This window comes from Lithobates pipiens, unplaced genomic scaffold (genome assembly GCF_037356315.1).
Source record: "Lithobates pipiens isolate NorthernLeopardFrog02 unplaced genomic scaffold, aLitPip1_a1.2 Scaffold_22, whole genome shotgun sequence".
NCBI classification, from domain to species: domain Eukaryota; kingdom Metazoa; phylum Chordata; class Amphibia; order Anura; family Ranidae; genus Lithobates; species Lithobates pipiens.
Genome location: NW_027507784.1, coordinates 83,334,104 through 83,355,743, shown reverse-complemented (window position 1 = coordinate 83,355,743; position 21,640 = coordinate 83,334,104). Strand labels below are relative to the sequence as shown.

The window sequence follows — 21,640 nt, the reverse complement described above, 5'->3', positions numbered from 1 at the left end:
CGGGTGTCCCAATACTTTTGGCAATATAGGGTATAATAGGATAGCTAAAATGCCAATAAAAGGGTTCAGCAATCCTATGTCTTTTTATGACAACTCTCACATCTTTTAGATTCTTTTCCATACTATTTACTTTTCTGTGGTGTTGCGAATAGGTTTACAGTCATATACATAATAAGCAATACAGACTTGAAAGTCGTATATTTCAGAACTCAAGATTTTTCTTTTTTGTTTATTGAATCGTTGCCATCAATGTTTGACTTGATGTCTTTAATGTGTACCTAAAAACTATCTAACTAGTCAATACTGTAATCAGTAGACATGTGCGATTCGCTTCGTAACAAATAGATTTTCGTACAAATTTGTTAGTATTCGTACATTCCGATCAATTCGAACATCTGAATTGCATGAAAAAACCCAAATGCGAAAATTATGAAATTACGAATAAGAAAAATAACGTACGTGCGAAAATACGAACTTGCGAACGGACAACCTTAAGAAAATGAAACTCTGAAACAGTAAAAGAAAGAAAATGACATCTATAACGAATGATTGACATTTTGTATTTTCAATCCTTTGTTCGTAATTTTGTATGTTCTTATTTTCATTCGTCTGTTCGTAATTTCGTTTCTTCGTGTTCTCGAATCATTCTTTTGAATGGACAGTGTAAGTATCTTAATATGAATGTTCGTCAGTTTGTGTTCTTGAATCGTTCTTTTTCGAATGGGCAGTGTATTAGTGAGTGATGCAACTTACTTAATATCTTTAGCCAATCAGCTTATCCCTTTTGTGTCGGAGTCACACGGCATTCCTGAATCTTTTTAGATTGAGTTGAGGAGGAGACTGAATCAGGTCTTGTGACCGAGGGAGTGGACTGGAGTACAGGACTTATTAGAAAAGCAAGCATGGGATTATGATTCTTTATTTCCTACGAAAATACGAATCAACGAAAAAGGCAATCTCACAAAAAGTGACAATTACTAAAATTACAAGTAGGGTACTGAATCAATGAAAATTATTATCTAACAAAATTACGAATTTTGAATCAAATAAAATTACGAATCATGTCGTATCAAAGAAAATATAACTGTTCCGAAAATACGAACAAGTCCGAATATGAAACCTTGCGTCTTCCGAAATTACAAATCATTAGACTAATGCCGCGTGAACATGACCGGACTTTCCGGCAGAATAGGTCAGACGAAATCATTACGTCGGATATTCCAATTGTGTGTGGGATAATCCGATCGTTTTTCCTTTAAAAAATTCAGACGGACCTAGAAATAGAACATGTTTCAAATCTGTCCAACGGACTCAATTCCTATTGGGAAAACCATTCGTCTGTGTGCTGGTCCAACGGACCAAATACGACGCAAGGGGCAGCTATTGGCTACTGGCTATTGAACTTCCTTTTCTAGTCCCCTCATACATCATCACGTTCAAAGCGTGGGCAAGTCCGTTCGTTCGGAAGTCTGTCGAAAGTCCGTCAGGAAGACCGTCTGACTTTTTCTGCCAGAAAGTTCGGTCGAGTGTACGAGGCATAACAGAATTACGAATCATTTCATATCAACGAAAATAGATCTATTACGAAAATACGAACGAGTCCGAATATGAAAACTCGCGTCTTACGAAATTACAAATTGTTACGAATCAACGGAAATGAAAAGAAACGAATACATTTTTTTTGTTGTGCACATGTCTAGTAATCAGTTCTTTTTCGTTGAATTTTGTAACCATACGTACGCCTATATCCCAATGTTTCAACTGCAATATTGTAAACCTTTCTTCTTTTTGCGCGATAAAAATTTTACTGTGAAAAACACACAATACTGGAGTCTTGAGACTCCAGTAACCACCCAGTGTCTGTACAACGCTACAGTGTTTTGAATCTCCTCTAAACCCTTTCTCTGGCCAACAGACGACTCTCCTCCGGTACAGATTCCAGTAGACGGGTTACTTTTATGAACAGAGCCGACACACAAGAAAATACAAAGGCTCTTCAGCAACTAAACAAAGAACCCAGATCCCGTATAAAGTGCTGTCATGGAAACCGCCGAGAATGGCCGCATCCCTCTTAAGTACTTTTTATTTATTGCTTTAGAAAAACAAACTATAAATAGCAGTAATTGAGAGGGGCACGACACACACGTGTAGAAATGTAATCTTATTGCTGCATTCAGCGTGTTATAGATTAGGGAAGTTTACAGCACTGAGATTTAGATAAAGTGGATTATCGGCCGGCCGGCAGTGACTGAGGAGACCGATAAGACTCCCCCATCTGTCTGCCCTCTGGTGTCCACACTAATGTTATCGGTACGCCGTTCGATTAGTGCGGGGGTTGAGGTATGAAGAATGACTGCGCCTTCAATGATTTTTTTTTTTGCAAATGTAATCAGCTACATAGTGTTACCAATGTACATCAACTCTAAAAACAAAAACCTATTCTTATTATATGAAAATATATGCTAAATATATACTCACGCTAATGGTGTACAAAACTATTTTAAAATTAAAACAAAAGCAGCTGCTATACACAAAGTGCTGATCACTTGAAAATTTTTTAAAAATATCAATATAGAGCCAGCAAATGTAATAGTGGTGAGGAAAAAAAAACTAATTAAATAAATATAATCAACAAGACAAAGTCCAAATAAAGTGACTAAAACTGCTCCAATCCAAGGTAAAGAAAGTGCAAAAATGCTTCAGAAATATTCAGGTGTATAACAACACCCCCCTCATGTGTCCCCACTCACCGGATCAGGATGACCCCCCAGCTTTGCAGTCTAGGGGTCACTAAAGGCTTGATGGTAATATCCAGGGATGTCCAGGAATGATTGAATGTCAGGTCATCAGATCAAAGATTCTTTTATGAAGGTTCTCAGCCTGACAGACAGGTACCCAGAAAATATAAAGGATGGAACTGATAGTGAAGTACCATTAAAAAAATAATAATGCACAAGGGATGGGGTACTAACAAAAATTAAGATCAAAATGGGCACAAACATGGAGCTGTAGATGTAAAAAAAAAACGCCATTCTCAGCGTACATTCCACGGGACTGGACGTGACGTCGGTAATACCGGAAATTTCGTCAACGCGTTTCGCCCTCCCACGGGGCGTCATCAAAGACCTCGAGGTCATGCAATTTCCGGTATTACTAACGTCAATTGCAGTCTCGTGGAACGCACTTATGGTCTCGTGGAATGTGCGCTGAGAATGGCGTTTTTTACATCTACAGCTCCATGTTTGTGCCCGTTTTGATCTTAATTTTTGTTAGTACCCATTCCCTTGTGCAATAAAAAAATTTTTAATGGTACTTCACTATCAGTTCCATCCTTTATATTTTCTGGGTACCTGTCTGGCTGAGAACCTTCATAAAAGAATCTTTGATCTGATGACCTGACGTTCAAGCTATCATTCCTGGACATCTCTGGATATTACTCTCAAGCCTTTAGTGACCCCTAGACTACAAAAGCTGGGGGTCATTCTGATCCGGTGAGTGGGGAGTTATACACCTGAATGTTTCTGAAGCCTTTTTGCACTTTCTTCACCTTGGATTGGAGCACTTTAGTGCCGCGTATACATACAATCTGAATTTTGGTCGGAAAAAGCTCTGATGGCTTTTCTGACGGAATTCCGACAGGATTTCGCTCAAGCTGTCTTGCATACACACGGTCACACCAAATTCGGACTGTCAAGAACGTGGTGAGGTACAACACGTACGACAGGACTAAAAAGGAAGTTCAATAGCCAGTAACCAATAGCTTTCATCTCATAGTTGATTCTGAGCATGCATGAGTTTTTGCGTGTCGGAATTGCATACACCCGATCAGAAATTCCGATAGGAAGTTTTTCCGTCGGAAAAATTGATATCATGCTCTCAAATTTTTGCTGGCGGGAATTCGGGCCAGCTGAATTCCGATGGAGCATACACACGGCCGCATTTTCCATTGAAAAGCTCTCATCGGTCTTTTGCTGCTCGAAATCCCGATCGCATTAGTCACTTTATTTGGACTTTGTCTTGTTGATTATATTTATCCAATTTGTTTTGTTCACCAATATTAAGTTTGCGAGCGCTATTCTATTTACAGCCTAAAAGTGAAAGTAATTTCTAAGAAGTTACATAGCGCTAATTTTACACAATCAATATCCATTTAATATGTAAACCTCAATATGAAAAACAAATTTAATAAAAAATAAAGTCTCTTGTCGAAATCAACTGTGCTTCCAGTTTATTTTCATCTATAAATTACTTCAAGAACTCTCTTGCCACCTTGGTGCCCGCACCTTTACCAGTTGTGCTCTCACCTGGGATCATTGATCTTACCAATTACGTAAGGTCAAAACAGGCTTGTGTCCCCTTTAAATAGACATACAGTACACTGCGGGATTCCCCTGGTGGTCCTCTGGTGATGTTATGCCACCTTCCACAACCAGCCGCAAACTGGAGTCCTCCTAGATGTTCCCAGCCATTTACCCTTTTAGGAGATTTCTACAGCTCTCTCCTCTCCTCAATCACATATGAAAAAAAAAAAAAACACACACTAAATAGTGCTTTATCCTTAAAGCGCAACTTCACTTTTGTTAAGAAAAAAACATTCCCCTCTAGGTGATCAATGTACATTGCAAGGATAACAACCTTTGCTGCACATTCCTACCTTTTGTTATTCTGAAGAAATCCCTGTGTGTTTTTCTGTGCCTCTGTTGTGAGGGAGTGTAATGGGAGGGGTTTCATAATTAACTGTCAGGTGTGCAGCTGCAGGGCACTGATGAAATCTGCTGGGCCTGCATCCCTTTAGATGTGTTTCTATTGAAAGTATCTCTCCAAAAAAAATTTATTTTTGTTGCCTGAAATCTGATTTGTATCTTAGACAGACTTCTGGAAAAATTGGCGAACCAATCACACAAGCAGGAAATGATGTTTCTGGGGAGTTGTCAGTACACACTCTGTGTACAGAACAACTCCAGGTAGCCATATTGCAATGTATTCTCAGAAAATTACACTGACTGCAGATTGAAAAGGAAAGGTAATTTTTATAACATTGAAGTACAATATGATTAGTGTCGCAATTATATGCGCGATAATATTTTTTCTTTACTTGGTATTTTTGTTTCCTATGAAAGTGGAGTTACCCTTTAATAAAGAAAGGTTTTGAAGATTATTACCTACTTACAAGTGATTTTTTTTTCTTTATAGATGTTTTTACATCAAAAAAAATCATAAAATCAATTGTAAGTAGGTAATAATCTTCATTCTTTAAAATTATCTACAAGTATTCAAAACGAATGCTAATCCCTAAAGGCCAGAGAAAGTTTGTGCTCATAATGGCTGCATTACTGTAACATGCATAGCACAACCGTTTATGAATGTAATACAAAAGTATCCATATGACATGTAAAATTGGTCAATTATCATATATCACCCCTGAACAACCATCCATATACTCTTCTTACATGAAATATGAATGCAAAATATATACATAACCGTTGATCTGTGATTGTAGCACAATGCATTAAAGGATGTGGGTAATCCCCAATGAGCAACTAAAAGTTCTTGTCCTGCAAACCATATATAGGTGTGTGTCACAGACACAACTGAAGTTCTGCTGTAAGAAACAGCAAGCAGGAAGGCTTTTACTGCAGAAGAGACATGCTGGGGTTGATTTACAGTGCATCCGGAAAGTATTCATAGCGCTTCACTTTGTTATGTTACAGTCTTATTCCAAAATGGATTAAATTCATTATTTTCCTCAAAATTCTACAAACAATACCCCATAACATCATCGTGAAAGAAGTTTGTTTAAAATCTTTGCAAATGTATTATGTTTCAATGGTTTTTTATCAAAGTTTTTACAAAACAAGTGATAAATCTCGGCATCCTCAATACATTAATATTCGTAAGGAATCCTCCTTTATTATTTGAGGCCACTTATCATATCGCTGTATAAACTGTGTTCTAGTATTATGGCTTATATACCATAACCTACAAATTTCTTCAACTGTGAACAATACCTCTTTTACTGCGGCATTGTGCACGCTCTATATTGTAGGCCTCGGAATATGCCCTACCCACTGGGAAAACCCCAGCTCCCCATCTCTCTATTGGGGGAGTCTGGTTTTCCGATTCGCAGGGGGGGGAGGTGCCATCCCGACCCAAATAGTTTGGTGCCTCACCGAGGGAGGAACAGAGGTAGATCAAAAATAAAAAGGCGGGAAGGAGGGGGTGGGACTCTACTTTAGAAGAGGGTAGAACTTAGAATGGGAGGAGAGGGGTGAGGAGAGGGGTGGGGGGGCTCCACACTCCTTGGCCTGCCCTTCAAGAAGGGTTCTGGTTTGTGATCATCCTGGGATCATTTTTCAAATTTATTAAAAAGCAAAAAAAAGTCACTTGTACATGTGGCAAATGTCTTGGCAATCTTCTTATAGCCTAGGCCAGTGATGGCGAACCTTGGCACCCCAGATGTTTTGGAACTACATTTCCCATGATGCTCAACTACACTGCAGAGTGCATGAGCATCATGGGAAATGTAGTTCCAAAACATCTGGGGTGCCAAGGTTCGCCATCACTGGCCTAGGTCATCTTTATGTAGAGCAACAATTCTTTTTTTCAGATCCTCAGAGTTCTTTACCATAAAGTGTCATGTTGAACTTCCAGTGACCAGTATGATAGAGTGATAACACCAAATTGAACACACCTGCTCCCCATTCAGAGACCCTGTAACACTAACGAGTCACATGACACCAGGGAGGGAAAATGGCTAATTGGGCCCAATTTGGACATTTTCACTTAGGGGTGTACTCACTTTTGTTGCCAGCGGTTTAGACATTAATGGCTGTGTGTTGAGTTATTTTGAAGAGACAGCAAATTTACACTGTTATACAAGCTGTACACTCACTACTTTACATTGTAGCCAAGTGTCATTTCTTCAGTGTTGTCGCATGAAAAGATATAATAAAATATTGACAAAAATGTAAGGGGTGTACTCACTTTTATGAGATATATATATATATATATATATATATATATATACACACACACACACACACACGCACACACACACACACACACACACACACACACACACACACACAGTTGTGCCGTCATAATTTTACATACCCTGGCAGAATTTATGATTTCTTGGCCAGTTTTTCAGAGAATATGAATGATAATACAAAAACTTTTCTTTGACTCATGGTTAGTGTTTGTCTGAAGACATTTATTATCAATCAACTGTGTTTATTCTTTTTAAATCATAATAGCAACAGAAACTACGCAAATGACCCTGATCAAAAGTTTTCATACCTCAGTTCTTAATACCATGTATTGCCCCCTTTAACATCAATGACAGCTTGAAGTCTTTTGTGATATTTGTGGATGAGGCTCTTTATCTTCTCAGATGGTAAAGCTGCCCATTCCTCTTGGCAAAAAGCCTCCAGTTCCTGTAAATTCTTGGGCTGTCTTGCATGAACTGCCTGTCTGAGATCCCCCCAGAGTGGCTCAATGATATTGAGGTCAGGAGACTGAGATGGCCACTCCAGAACCTTCACTTTATTCTGCAGGTCGACTTGGCCTTGTGTTTTGGATCATTGTCATGTTGGAATGTCCAAGTAAGTCCCATGCGCAGCTTCCTGGCTGATGAATGCAAATGTTCCTCCAGTATTTTTTGATAACCTACTGCATTCATGTTGCCATCAATTTTGACCAAATTTCCTGTGCCTTTGAAACTCACACATCCCCAAAACATCAGCGATCCACCTCCGTGTTTCACAGTAGGAATGGTGGACCTTTCATCATAGGCCTTGTTGGCTCCTCTCCAAATGTAGCGTTTACGGTTGTGGCCAAAAACCAAATTTTGGTCTGATCACTCCAAACGACTTTGTGCCAGAAGGTTTGAGGCTTGTCTCTGTGCTGTTTGGCGTATTGTAATCAGGATACTTTGTGGCATTTGTGTAGTAATGGCTTTCTTCTGACAACTCGACCATGCAGCCCATCTTTCTTCAAGTGCCTCCTTATTGTGCATCTTAACACAGCCACACCACATGTTTTCAGAGAGTCCTGTATTTCATCTGAAGTTATGTATGTGTTTTTCTTTGCATTCCAAACAATTTTCCTGGCAATTGTGCCTAAAATTTTAGTTGGTCTACCTGACCGTGGTTTGGTTTCAACAGAACACCTCATTTTCCACTTCTTGATTAGAGTTTGAACACTGTTGATTAGCCTTTTCCTTGGATATCTTTTTATATCCCTTTCCTGTTTTATACAGTTCAACCACCTTTTCCCGCAGATCCTTAGACAATTCTTTTGCTTTCCCCATGACTCTGAATCCCGAAACCTCAGTGCAGCACTGGATGAAAGATGCAAGGGTCTGTCAGGAGTCCAGAAACTCATTGACCTTTTATACACATACACACACACACTAATTACAAACAGATAACAGGTGAGGATGGTTACCTTTAATACCCCTTTGTGTCAACTTGTGTGCATGTTTTATCAAGCCAAAATCACCAGGGTATGTAAACTTTTTATCAGGGTCATTTGGGTAGTTTCTGTTTCCATTATGATTTAAAAAGAGTAAACTCAGTTGATTGATAATAAATGGCTTCAGCCAAACACTAACCATGAGTGAAAGAAATGTTTTCGTGTTATCGGTCATATTCTCTGAAAAATAGCCAAGAAATAATAAATTCTGCCAGGGTGTGTAAACTTATGAGCACAACTGTATATACATACTGATCATTGTGTGTTAAATGGCATGCTACATTTGTTTGCAAGAGAGATTGTTATATTGAAAAACAACAATGGACAAATCACCAGGTGAAAATAAAAGAAAAGATAAAAAAGGAAACTAATGCAACCATCACATCCAATAATTGGTACGTTGCAAAATAATGAATGTTTGCTTTTGGGTTTAATAACACTTTAATTTGACCTTGTGGGTTCAGTTTTTCATGTTGAACACCCAATTATGCCATTGAATGGAAGTTGTTTGGTACTTATGTGAACAAACATTCCTGATAATAATGTTACACATTCCTCCTGGCTTCCTTTCTGTAACTATGGACACTAAGAATGTTGCTTCCATTCCATCATTCAGTATTTTTTTGTATGCCTACTCTCCTACCATTACTGAGCAAGATTTGAAAACTCCTTAAAGGAAAAGTACAGCCAAAGCTTGTTGGGTTTTATATCGCCTGTAGATTACAAGAATGGAGTTTGTTCTGTACTCCTGTGGCCCATTTTCATCTGAAGCCGGTTGTCGGCTGATGTCACAGAGCCTCTCCAGGCTGGGGAAAGATCACCCGGAACACTGGACTGGCACTTGGCTCAGCCTCTTAGCAAGCTGCTGAGAGCCTGAGCCATCCACTCCCGCCCCCTCCACAGCACAGTAAGTGGGGGAGGGGGTAGAGAAGATAGCAGTGACTGTCATCAGCTCTCTGCTCACGGAGTTATGAACTGAGTGATCAGCAGTTTGACCACTCGGTTCTCAGCCTTATAGCCAGCAAGGGACAGATGCAGCATCAGAACGATGCTGCATCCACCTAGGTAAGAAGGATTCTTAAAAAAAAAAAAAATACCCCATACTTCTCTTTTAACGCGGAACTAAACCCTCCTATTCTTTTCAGCCAAGGAAGCTGCCATCTTAGCTTCCGTTTTATCTGCAACTGCCACAGTGCTGCACATGTGACCAGTTATGACACCAGACATTGGATGGTTTGACAGTTTGGTTGAGGACACAAGCAAATGTGACAGTTAGGATCCCGGCATTCCAGGAATCCAACTGTTTTTTTAAACCAATAAATTGATGGCTTGAGTTTCACTTTAAAAGGGCCACCATCAAGAATATTACTGTGTTCTGAAACTGTCCTGGAGTCTGCACCATCAAAACCAAGCCAGCGCCTATACGCCAGTCCTGATTAGTCCTATGGCCAAAACTAACCGTGAAAAAAATGGAATACAACTTCAAGTTAAAGTACTTTTTAATGAAAAATGAATACAACATATCCTTTTACAGTGTGTACTAGCCTCAATCCAAAAGAGTTAGTGTGATCTCTGCTAGCTCTGTCTTCCCTCTGCTATCTACATGACTCGTGTCTGGCAGGTTATGTTGACACCACAGAATCCTGGGAGACTGTCTGCCCCCCTCCAGCATACAGATGACTGAAAGCCTCAGCTATACATGTTTCCCAATAAGACGAGTGAGAGTGGGGGGGGGGGGGGGGGGCGTGGGGGCCTTTCCCTCCACTCAGATTACACTCGGCTCTCCGCTTTCAATTTGTAAGAGTATCAAAAATCACATCACAGAATTAGGATGCAAAACATGGGGGTATCATATAGGACATCTCAGTATACCCCAAGGCTGCGAGCCATGTGAATCGATCCATTTCGAACAGACCTTATCAAAATTTTTTTAGGACAGTTCATGCTCTCATAGGTCAGTTTATACAGTGATAAGACAGAGTTAACCGTTTTCCACATTAAGCATAGGCGGGATAGGTTGTTTCCTTCCACCTGAGAAGAATCTCTCTTCTAGCGTAATACAGGGCGTAAAAGAGAAACAATTTAACGTGTCTAGAGGACTCAACATTCTCCATACTGCCAGGTAGTGTCAGGGCTGGGTTCAGGCCGAGTGACCAATCTCCAAAGGCACCCAAGGCCCCAACTACACTCTCCCAAAAGGGACGGATCAAAGAGCATGTCCATACCATGTGGAAGAATGTATCCAGGAAGGACCGGCACCTGGAGCAGAGGGAACTTATCTCAGAGTAGATGCTGGCTGGTCTCACAGGGGTATAGTAGGCTCGGCGGAGAAATTTAAGTTGGATGAAGCGGTCCTTTGCAGAAATCATAGTATTAATGTAGCCACTCACCAAGTCCTCCTCAGTCAATTCTGGGATATCAGCCTTCCATTTATCATATACTTTGGTCAGAGATGTCATGTGGGCCAAAGAGAGGTAAAAGTAAAGGGAGGAGGTGAGAGGCTTGTCTAGAAGTCTGCAGATCAACACTCGTTCCACTGAGTCAGACTGGAGAGTTAGAGGGCCTGGGAATTGGGCATGCGTTGTGTGTTGAAGCTACCGTATATACTCGAGTATAGGCCGACCCGAATATAAGCCGAGGCCCCCAATTTACCCCCAAAAAAACTGGCAAACTTATTGACTCGTGTATAAGCCGAGGGTGAGACATGCCTGTCCATCCCTGTGTGTGTGTCCGTCCATCCCTGTGTGTGTGTCCGTCCATCCCTGTGTGTCCGTCCATCCATCCCTGTGTGTGTGTGTGTCCATCCATCCATCCCTGTGTGTGTGTGTCTCCATCCATCCATCCATCCATCCCTGTGTGTGTGTGTCTCCATCCATCCATCCCTGTGTGTGTGTGTCTCCATCCATCCCTGTGTGTGTGTGTATCCGTGTGTGTGTGTGTGTGTGTGTGTGTGTGTGTGTGTGTGTGTGTGTGTGTGTCCAGCCTACCTGTGTCCCGAGCCTTTGTCCCGAGCCTCCGTCCCGTGCCTTGCCTCCTTGCCTCCGTCCCGTGCCGTGCCTTGCCTCCGTCCCGTGTCGTGCCTTGCCTCCGTCCCGTCCCGTGCCGTGCCGTGCCTTGCCTTGCCTCCGTCCCGTGCCCTCTTCGTCGGCGCCTCCGCCTTCGCCTGTGATAGGCGGAACACTGAATTTCCCAGCAGCCTGTGTTCCGCCTATCACGGACATCGTATCATCCTCGTCCGTAGTACGAGGATGATACGATGTCCGTGATAGGCGGAACACAGGCTGCTGGGAAATTCAGTGTTCCGCCTATCACAGGCGAAGGCGCAGCCGGAGGCGTGGCTTTTGAACTATAGAATGGCCGCTGTCTGTCTGCTCGACACGCTGATCGAGCGGGCAGACAGCGATGACTCGAGTATAAGCCGAGGGGGGCACTTTCAGCCTCAAAAAAGAGGCTGAAAATCTCGGCTTATACTCGAGTATATACGGTAATAGTATTTAAAGGTCACTGAGGCAGGAAGAGCATATTTGTCCCTTAGTCCTGAAAAGAAGGAAAGAGGGTCGTCTACAAAAATATGTTTGAGGGCCGTAATCCCCTTACATGCCCATAGTTGGGGGTCTGGTAGAGTAATGAAGTGTGGGAGCATGGGTTACCCCAGAGGGGGGTATGAGGGGAGATTGTTGAGTCGGTTTTATAAAAACACGCCCCCGCCTGCTACCATACCCGGATGATCATTCGCATTGGGGTTATCGCTGCAAGATGAGCCCTAGGCCCTCTGTAGACCAGATTGCTTGGGGCGGCATATAACCCCAGAATGACCACCTCCAAAAGTACTGCAGCGTTCCGTTTGGGCTGAATAAACCACCAACTAACCGTCACCAATACTGCGGCCCAGTAATAGAGCTGGAAATGAGGCATTGTCAACCCCCCCAAGTGAGGGGGAGTTGAAGTGTTAGCCTCGCCAGTCTGGGTTTTCCCCGCCCAAACAAAAGCTGTTATGATGCTATCCAATTTGCGGAAAAAAATGATTTGGGAATAGGGATTGGGGTATTTCTGAAAAGGTATAGAAGTTTGGGGAGGTAGATCATCTTAAGTAAATTCACCCTATCCACCGGTGACAGTGGCAGAGTTTTCCATAGCTGACATTTCTTACCAAATTGAACAATTAAGGGAGAAAAGTTGTCTCCATATAAGCCTGCAAGGATCCTCGGATTCTTACCCCCAGGTATTTAAACTCCTCTACCCACTGAAGCGGGGTCCCAGTGTCTATCCACTCAGTATCTGAGGGGTGAAGGGAAAAAAGGACCGACTTGTCCCAATTAGTGCAGATCCCCTAATACCCCACAAATTGGTCTATGATCTCCAAGGCAGACCGTAAGGAGATGCAAAAACAACCAGCAGAATACAGCGCACCAAAGAAACTTATGATAAAACATAAAAGTTATTTATTGAATAGTAGATAAAAAAAACAAAGAGCTTTGAAAAAGCGCTTGCGCGCGAAACATGTAAGCTGTAAGTCGGCATGGCAACCCCCCTCAACACGGAGTCTTCCACATAATGATCAGTCGCTCTGGCAGGTGGCGTCACACGTCGGGCACGTGCGCTGCGTTCCAAGCCTCTCTCCACGCCGGGTGAACGCTAGCTGATGTCCCACCACTGGACTTCACTATCCAACGTGCACCACAGCGCTCCTTCAGAGCTCTAACCATTGTATGGGCACACAGCCAGGAGCAGGGCACCCCCCTACAGGCTAAAGAGCGGCGGCGTTCCAGTCTTTTCTTTCATCCACCAACAGTGAGTGATTTTACGGAACACAGTTCTTCTTACCTGCACCTTGCAAGCACTTTTCCATCAAGCACCGTCACCTTCCTCCTCTAGGAGAGGATTTTATGTGATCACTAACCCCCTGTGCCCTAGTAGGTGGCGGAAGTGCAGTTGTGTCGCCTCACAATCACAAACATAGACTATAGGTGAGGTTCATCACTAAAAATCATGACTCTATGTTACAATCGATTGATTTTTTGCTTTTAAGATCCCAGGAGGATCAGATGTCTTTGTCATTGTTTTTTTTTTTTTAATCTACTATTCAATAAATAACTTTTATGATATCATAAGTTTCTTTGGTGCGCTGTATTCTGCTGGTTGTTTTTGCATTTTATCCCACTAAGTCCAAAGTGATCAAACAGCGGCACATTGATACAGACTATGGGACATCGTCGGACAGCTAGTAGTTTGTCATATGGACAACTACCTTCTACAAAAGAAATGTTCATTAGTGCGCCAATTACTTTTTTGGTTTACCTTGTAAGGAGATACCTGCATTGGCCAGATACAGCAGGGTGTCGTCTGCATACAGCGGCATTTTCACCTGAAGCACCCCGACTTGAATTCCTTTAACCCTGTAGTCCTGACATATTAGGATTGCCAGGGTGAAGAGCCCCGGGGGGAGAGGGCACCATTGTCAGGTTCACCTACTCAGGCCAAAGGGGGCAGAAAGCAAGCCATTTACTCAGACTCGAGCAATGGGGTCCCTATATAAAAGAGTTGAATCCAGGAGATAAACCTGAGCCCAAATCCATAACATTGCAACATCTTCCAGAGGAAAAGTCTTTTGACAGAGTCGAATGCCTTTTCAGCGCCTAATGCCGATATCACTCCTGTGTTGCCTTTCCCTGGCCAGATCCATATGGGTAAACAGCCTACGGATGTTAATATCAGTACTCCTGCCCGGCATGAACCCAGACTGATCCAGATGCACCAGAGCCGTGATCACCATGTTAAAGCCAATATTTTTGCTAACAGCTTGGCATCCACATTAATCAGGGAAATTGAGCGGTAAGATTTGCAGAGTTACGAGTCCTTATCAGGCTCAAGAACCACCACTATCACAGCTTCAGACATGGCGGCTGGCTAGGACCCATCCTGCAAGGAAGGCAAGAGCAGAGAGTGAAACCTGGGTGCCAAATCCTCAGCATATGTGGTATAAAATACAGTGGGGAATCCATCAGGGCCCAGTGTCTTCCCAGCTTGTAGAGAAGACATGGCCTGCCAAACCTTCTTAAGGGTATTGGGGAGTCAAGCTGGTCTCTATAGGTCGAAGTCAGGACAGGGAAGTCAACATCAGAGGGGTATATGTGGAGGTCTTCCATGGAATAATCTACCCAGGTAAAGTTCAGAATAGTAGGAAGCAAAGCAGTCAGTAATTGCCCTAGACGCAGTCTGCCTAATCCAGTCTTTGTCAATCAACGAGGGGACACACGTAGATGACGACTGTTCGCGTACCAACCAGGCCAGCAATCTACCACCACACTGACCCTCTTCAAAAATCCTTTGGGGTTGGTGAAGCATTTTCTTTTTTGATCAGGGAAGTACAGATCATAAGAACTTCTCTGGTACTTTCCTGAAGCCTATCGTGGAGCTCTGGGTCTTTGGTCTGGGAAGCAGCCAGTCCGTCAGCCCTTACTTAGTAAGCCTTCAGCTGCCTACGAAACCCCCCTATAAGTGTCTGGTAGTGGGCCCGGGAGAAAGCCTTAAAGGCATCCCAAACCACCTCCCCCAAGGCAGACCCCGGGTTAAGGACCCAATACGTAAGCATCTGTTGGCAAAACCCAGAATCCACCCCAGGGTCAGAGATCCAGAACCTTGACAGTCTCCAAAACCTGAGGGAGATCCCTACAGGGACAACAGAAGCAGCATTGGTGCATGGTCAGAGATCCCCCTTGGCAGAATAGAAACCTTCTAGGCATCTAAAAATTTCTAAGCATTTCATCATTGCATGAATTATTACGTAGCGTCCATCTGGGTCGAGTGCAAGACCCAAGAGTCTAAAGGGTAGAGATTTGCGTACCAGGATACTGACCCCCTCCCCTCTGGCAAAATTGGAATAGCTTGAGTGGTACTGGTAACCCACCCAGGGATTTCTTTAGATTAAAAGTATTTTTCCCCACTAAGTGGGTCTCCTGGAGGACACAGATATGAGGGTTATAAGTCCACAAGAATTGGAATATCAATGACTGTTTCACAGGAGAATTAAGGCCTCTGGTGTTCCAAGAGATCACAGTGAGAGATGCCATTCAGCCATCTTGTACAGCAGTAAAGGATGGGACTCAAGGAGCAGCATCAACCCAGATGGAGCAAAAGCAGCCAACAGAAAGCTACAAGTTAGAGTACCCACTAAGAGCATAGTTACAGTGCCTTGCAAAAGTATTCACCCCTTTGGCTTTTTACCCCCCCTTGGCTTTTATTTTGTTACATTACAGCCTCTAGGTCAACGATTTTTGTTTTTTTTTATCTGAATTATATGTGATGGATCAGAACACAATAGTCTAAGTTGGTGAAGTAAAATTAGAAAAAGATATACATAAAACTATTTTTCAGAAATAAAAAACTGATGATTGGCATATGCGTATGTATTCACCCTATTTGTTATGAAGCCCATAAAAAGCTCTGCTGCAACCAATTACCTTCAGAAGTCACATAATTAGTGAAATGATGTCCACCTGCGTGAAATCTAAGTGTTGACCATGATCTGTCATTACATATACACACCTTTTTGAAAGGCCCCAGAGGCTGCAACACCTAAGCAAAAGGCACCACTAACCAAACACTGCCATGAAGACCAAGGAACTCTACAAACAAGTAAAGGACAATGTTGTTGAGAAGTACAAGTCAGGGTTAGGTTATAAAAAAAATATCCAAATCTTTGATGATCCCTAAGAGCACCATCAAATCTATCATAACCAAATTGAAAGAACATGGCACAACAGCAAACCTGCCAAGAGACAGCCGCACACCAAAACTCATGGACCGGGCAAGGAGGGCATTAATCAGAGAGGCAGCGCAGAGACCGAAGGTAAACCTGGAGGAGCTGCAGAGATCCACAGCAGAGACTGGAGTACCTGTACAAAGGACAACAGTAAGCCGTACGCTCCATAGAGTTGGGCTTTATGGCAAAGTGGCCAGAAGAAAGCCATTACTTTAAGCAAAAAACAAAATGGCACATTTTGAGGTTTTCCGAAAAGGCATGAGGGAGACTTCCAAAATGTATGGAGGAAAGTGCTCTGGTCTGATGAGACTAAAATTTTACTTTTTGGCAATCAAATAAAACACCATGTCTGGTGCAAACCCAACACATCACATCCCCCAAGGAACGTTATCCCCACAGTGAAACATGGTGGTGGCAGCATCATGCTGTGGGGATGTTTTTCAGCAGTCCGGACTGGGAAACTGGTCAGAGTTGAGGGAAAGATGGATGGTGCTAAATACAGGGATATTCTTGAGCAAAACCTGTACCATTCTGTGTGATTTGAGGCTAGGACGGAGGTTCACCTTCCAGCAGGACAATGACACCAAACACACTTCTAAAGCAACACTTGAGTGGTTTAAGGAGAAACATGCAAATGTGTTGGAGTGGCCTAGTCAAAGCCCAGACTTCAATCCAATAGAAAATCTGTGGTCAGACTTAAAGATTGCTGCTTACAAGCGCAAACCATCCAACTTGAAGGAGCTGGAGCAGTTTTGCAAGGAGGAATGGGCAAAAATCCCAGTGGTAAGATGTGGCTAGCTCATAGACACTTATCCAAAGTGTCTTGGAGCCGTGTAAGCTGCAAAAGGTGGCTCTACAAAGTATTGACTTTAGGGGGCTGAATAGTTATTCACATTGACTTTTTCTGTTATTTTGTCCTATTTGTTGTTTGCTTGTTGTTGTTTACTGTCACACCCCTCCAGCCTGTTTCTTCGAATAAGAGAGAGGTGATTCCCCCATCAACCTACATGTAATAGCCCGTTGTGTTTAGTTGGTTAGTGGGCATGGAGGAGGAGGGAAAGAGTGGGATGCCATTTACCACTGTGTATATGCCCACATGTGTGATTCTATAGTCGCATGGGATGCTCAGATGTGATAGGAGGGAAATGCTCAGCATAGAAACTCACTGAAAACTGAGCATGTGCAGAGTTGCCACCACAGCTGAAAAATCCCTAGATGACATGAACAGAAGGGGGAGATAGAGAGCAGCATGATCAATCAGGTTTTTTGCAGAACACATAAAACAAATCTCATAGTAATTGAGTGAGTATGAACAACATGTAATGCACCATTTACTGATACTTTTTTATGATGTGGGTTTAGTGACACGTTAACTAAAGCCCCATACACACTATCAGATTTTCTGCAGATTTTTTTCCTTCAGATTTACCAAAACCATGTAGTGCAAGGGCCTGCCTGATTGCATACAAGTTGAAACTCCTAAGGTTTGACCTCATATTACATCATGGTTTTGGTTAATCTGAAGAAAAAAATAATAATTATATATATATACAGTTAGGGCCATAAATATTTGGACAGTGACACAATTTTTGCAAGTTGGGCTCTGCATGCCACCGCATTGGATTTGAAATGAAACCTCTACAACAGAATTCAAGTGCAGATTGTAACGTTTAATTTGAAGGGTTGAACAAAAATACCTGATAGAAAATGTAGGAATTGTACACATTTCTTTACAAACACTCCACATTTTAGGAGCTCAAAAGTAATTGGACAAATAAACATAACCCAAACAAAATATTTATTTATTCAATATTTTGTTGCAAATCCTTTGGAGGCAATCACTGCCTTAAGTCTGGAACCCATGGACATCACCAAACGCTGGGTTTCCTCCTTCTTAATGCTTTGCCAGGCCTTTCCAGCCGCAGCCTTCAGGTCTTGCTTGTTTGTGGGTCTTTCCGTCTTAAGTCTGGATTTGAGCAAGTGAAATGCATGCTCAATTGGGTTAAGATCTGGTGATTGACTTGGCCATTGCAGAATGTTCCACTTTTTTGCACTCATGAACTCCTGGGTAGCTTTGGCTGTATGCTTGGGGTCATTGTCCATCTGTACTATGAAGCGCCGTCCGATCAACTTTGCACCATTTGGCTGAATCTGGGCTGAAAGTATATCCCGGTACACTTCAGAATTCATCCGGCTACTCTTGTCTGCTGTTATGTCATCAATAAACACAAGTGACCCAGTGCCATTGAAAGCCATGCATGCCCATGCCATCACGTTGCCTCCACCATGTTTTACAGAGGATGTGGTGTGCCTTGGATCATGTGCCGTTCCCTTTCTTCTCCAAACTTTTTTCTTCCCATCATTCTGGTACAGGTTGATCTTTGTCTCATCTGTCCATAGAATACTTTTCCAGAACTGAGCTGGCTTCTTGAGGTGTTTTTGGGCAAATTTAACTCTGGCCTGTCTATTTTTGGAATTGATGAATGGTTTGCATCTACATGTGAACCCTTTGTATTTACTTTCATGGAGTCTTCTCTTTACTGTTGACTTAGAGACAGATACACCTACTTCCCTGAGAGTGTTCTGGACTTCAGTTGATGTTGTGAACGGGTTCTTCTTCACCAAAGAAAGTATGCGGCGATCATCCACCACTGTTGTCTTCCGTGGACGCCCAGCCCTTTTTGAGTTCCCAAGCTCACCAGTCAATTCCTTTTTTCTCAGAATGTACCCGACTGTTGATTTTGCTACTCCAAGCATGTCTGCTATCTCTCTGATGGATTTTTTCTTTTTTTTCAGCCTCAGGATGTTCTGCTTCACCTCAATTGAGAGTTCCTTTGACCGCATGTTGTCTGGTCACAGCAACAGCTTCCAAATGCAAAACCACACACCTGGAATCAACCCCAGACCTTTTAACTACTTCATTGATTACAGGTTAACGAGGGAGACGCCTTCAGAGTTAATTGCAGCCCTTAGAGTCCATTGTCCAATTACTTTTGGTCCCTTGAAAAAGAGGAGGCTATGCATTAGAGAGCTATGATTCCTAAACCCTTTCTCCGATTTGGATGTGGAAACTCTCATATTGCAGCTGGGAGTGTGCACTTTCAGCCCATATTATATATATAATTGTATTTCTGAACATGTTTTTGTAAACAGCTAAAATAACAAAACTTGTGTCACTGTCCAAATATTTATGGCCCTAACTGTGTATATATATATATATATATCTATCCATCCTGCACTGCCCTTCCTAAGCAGCTGTATTGATATCAAACTATATAGTTATGCCAGCAGCAGTAAAACGGTTACACACTAACTGTTGGGTTTTTAATTAAAATGTAAAAGAAAATGACATCACTGCAGTATCAGGGCGACAATACTGAACTTACTTTTTCTGCCTCTTTGGTGTCATCGAAGAGTCTCCTCTGGCGGCGAGCTGGCGTGGGTTTGGCCGTCTCCCATGCTTCTACCCACATGTTGTTGGGGATCTTCATTCGAGGGCTCAATTCCCCTTTAACAACTTTATTGCCACTTTCGTCCACCACTTCCTCTTCAATGTAATCGCGGGGAGAGTACCAACGCACAAAATCCTCCAGGGAGCAGCCAGGATTTGCAGCCTGGGAACACAGCTTATTGGTTAGCTCACAATACAAGAAGAGAAGGAAAAAATCATACATTATATGGTCAAAAGTTTGTGAACATCTAACCATAGGAGAATGTTGGCCATTCCGTTCCAAAACCTTGGGCAATAAAGTAGAACTATAGGCAAAAGTTTTTTTTTTTTTTTCATTTTGAATTAAGTAAGGGAGGGTTAAAACCCTAATCTGATTTTTTTTTTTTTCTTCACCATCTGTGTCCAATTGCAGATATTTTTATTCACTTCCTGTCCCATAACAGGAAGTGAGAGCAAATCCCTGCAAGTTAAGGGAATCCTTTGGGAACCCCCAGGTCACCAGAACTAGCGTCCCCATTGGAAGATTCCCCCTTTACTTTCAATGATGGTAAACAGGACAAATATTGACGGTGAATCTCCCTAATGGAGACACAGACAGCAATACAAACTGACAAGCTTTCTAATCCCTCTCTACTCTATTAAAAACTAAAAAAAAAAAAAAAAAAAAAAAAAAAAAGTTTTGCCTTTAGTTATACTTTAATATGGAATTCTCTTTCCCTCCTTTGGAGCTTTTACAGCCTCCACTCCTCTAGGAAGATTTTTCACAAGATTTAGGAATGTATGTGTAGGGATTTGTGTCTATTCAGTTAAAAGAACACTTGTATTGACCCCAAAGGTGTTCAATAGAGATGAAGTCAGGACTCTGTGCAAGCCCACAAACTCCTTTATGACCTTGCTTATTTGCCCCCTGCATTCAGGCTGGAGGGATGCCTGTATATACTGTGTGCTACAGAAAGGAAAGACTTTGCACAAATTGAAGGGGCAATACAATGCAACAAAGTGATCATTCTGCAAGGTCACATTTATCATTAGTGAAACGTATCAATCTCCTCCCCCCTGTTTTTGACAGGTACCATTCCCCACTTCATGGGGGGGAGAGGCGCAGCCCAGCCTCTCTGAAGTTTGGCCATCTCCTCCTTCCTCTGCCGCCGGACCAATTAGAAAGCACAGTAGGGAACCGGCTGCGAAGCCGAAAAGGCTTCACTGCTGCGTTCCCTTGACACGAACGGCGGCGTCAGGACCCCCAGACAGCCGATCCGAAGACCGGCTGGGGTGCCGACATCGTGAGCTCCTTGGACAGGCAAGTGTCCATATATTAAAAGTCAACAGCTGCAGTATTTGTAGACTTTAAGGCCCCATGCACACAGGACGTTTGGCTGTCTCTCCTACACACCTTTCCTCCTGGCAGCATTATTTTGGCAAAACAAGCCCACTTCACAACACGTGGCGCGTGGTGCTTGGGTGTTCATTTAATAAATTAAAAAAAAGAAGTCATTTTGGCCACTGAAATAAATTAACACTCAAGTGCTTAACGCACCTAGCATTAACACGTGTTTACAAGTGTTTTTTCTGCCAAAATGCTGCTGCACCTGGACATGCTGGCTGTAGTTTTTTTTTTAGATGCTGACGAAAATCGTACAATCTGGTATTTTACGAGGGAAATTTTCATGCTTGTCCAATCGGCTCTCGAAAGTGGTGTACACGCGATTCCAAAATCGTACGATTCTTCCTCGAACGTCAGTTTTCCTACGATATTCAGATTGTGTGTACGGGCCATTAGGAAAATATTTGTGTGCAAATCTGTAGCAGTTGACTGCCCAGCAATACAGATGCATGAGGTGCAAATACACAGTAAACTTACCACAGATACGCTACTAAGCCTTGTCCTGTGCCTGTGATGCCAATTTGCTTGATAAATGTCCCCCTTTGCATAACAAGCAGCCTGTTTTGTA

General features: G+C 42.5%; 1 protein-coding gene across 2 annotated transcripts in view; it reads right to left on the bottom strand.

Moving 5' to 3' along the window:
* RAB3GAP1 (RAB3 GTPase activating protein catalytic subunit 1) overlaps positions 1 to 21,640 on the bottom strand; it is a 261,671-nt gene that overhangs the window by 54,979 nt on the left and 185,052 nt on the right. For both annotated transcript variants that reach the window (XM_077447811.1, XM_077447812.1), the window contains exon 19: positions 19,624 to 19,851. In XM_077447811.1, coding sequence (XP_077303937.1) covers positions 19,624 to 19,851 — 228 coding nt within the window. The remainder of the gene's footprint in view (positions 1 to 19,623; positions 19,852 to 21,640) is intronic.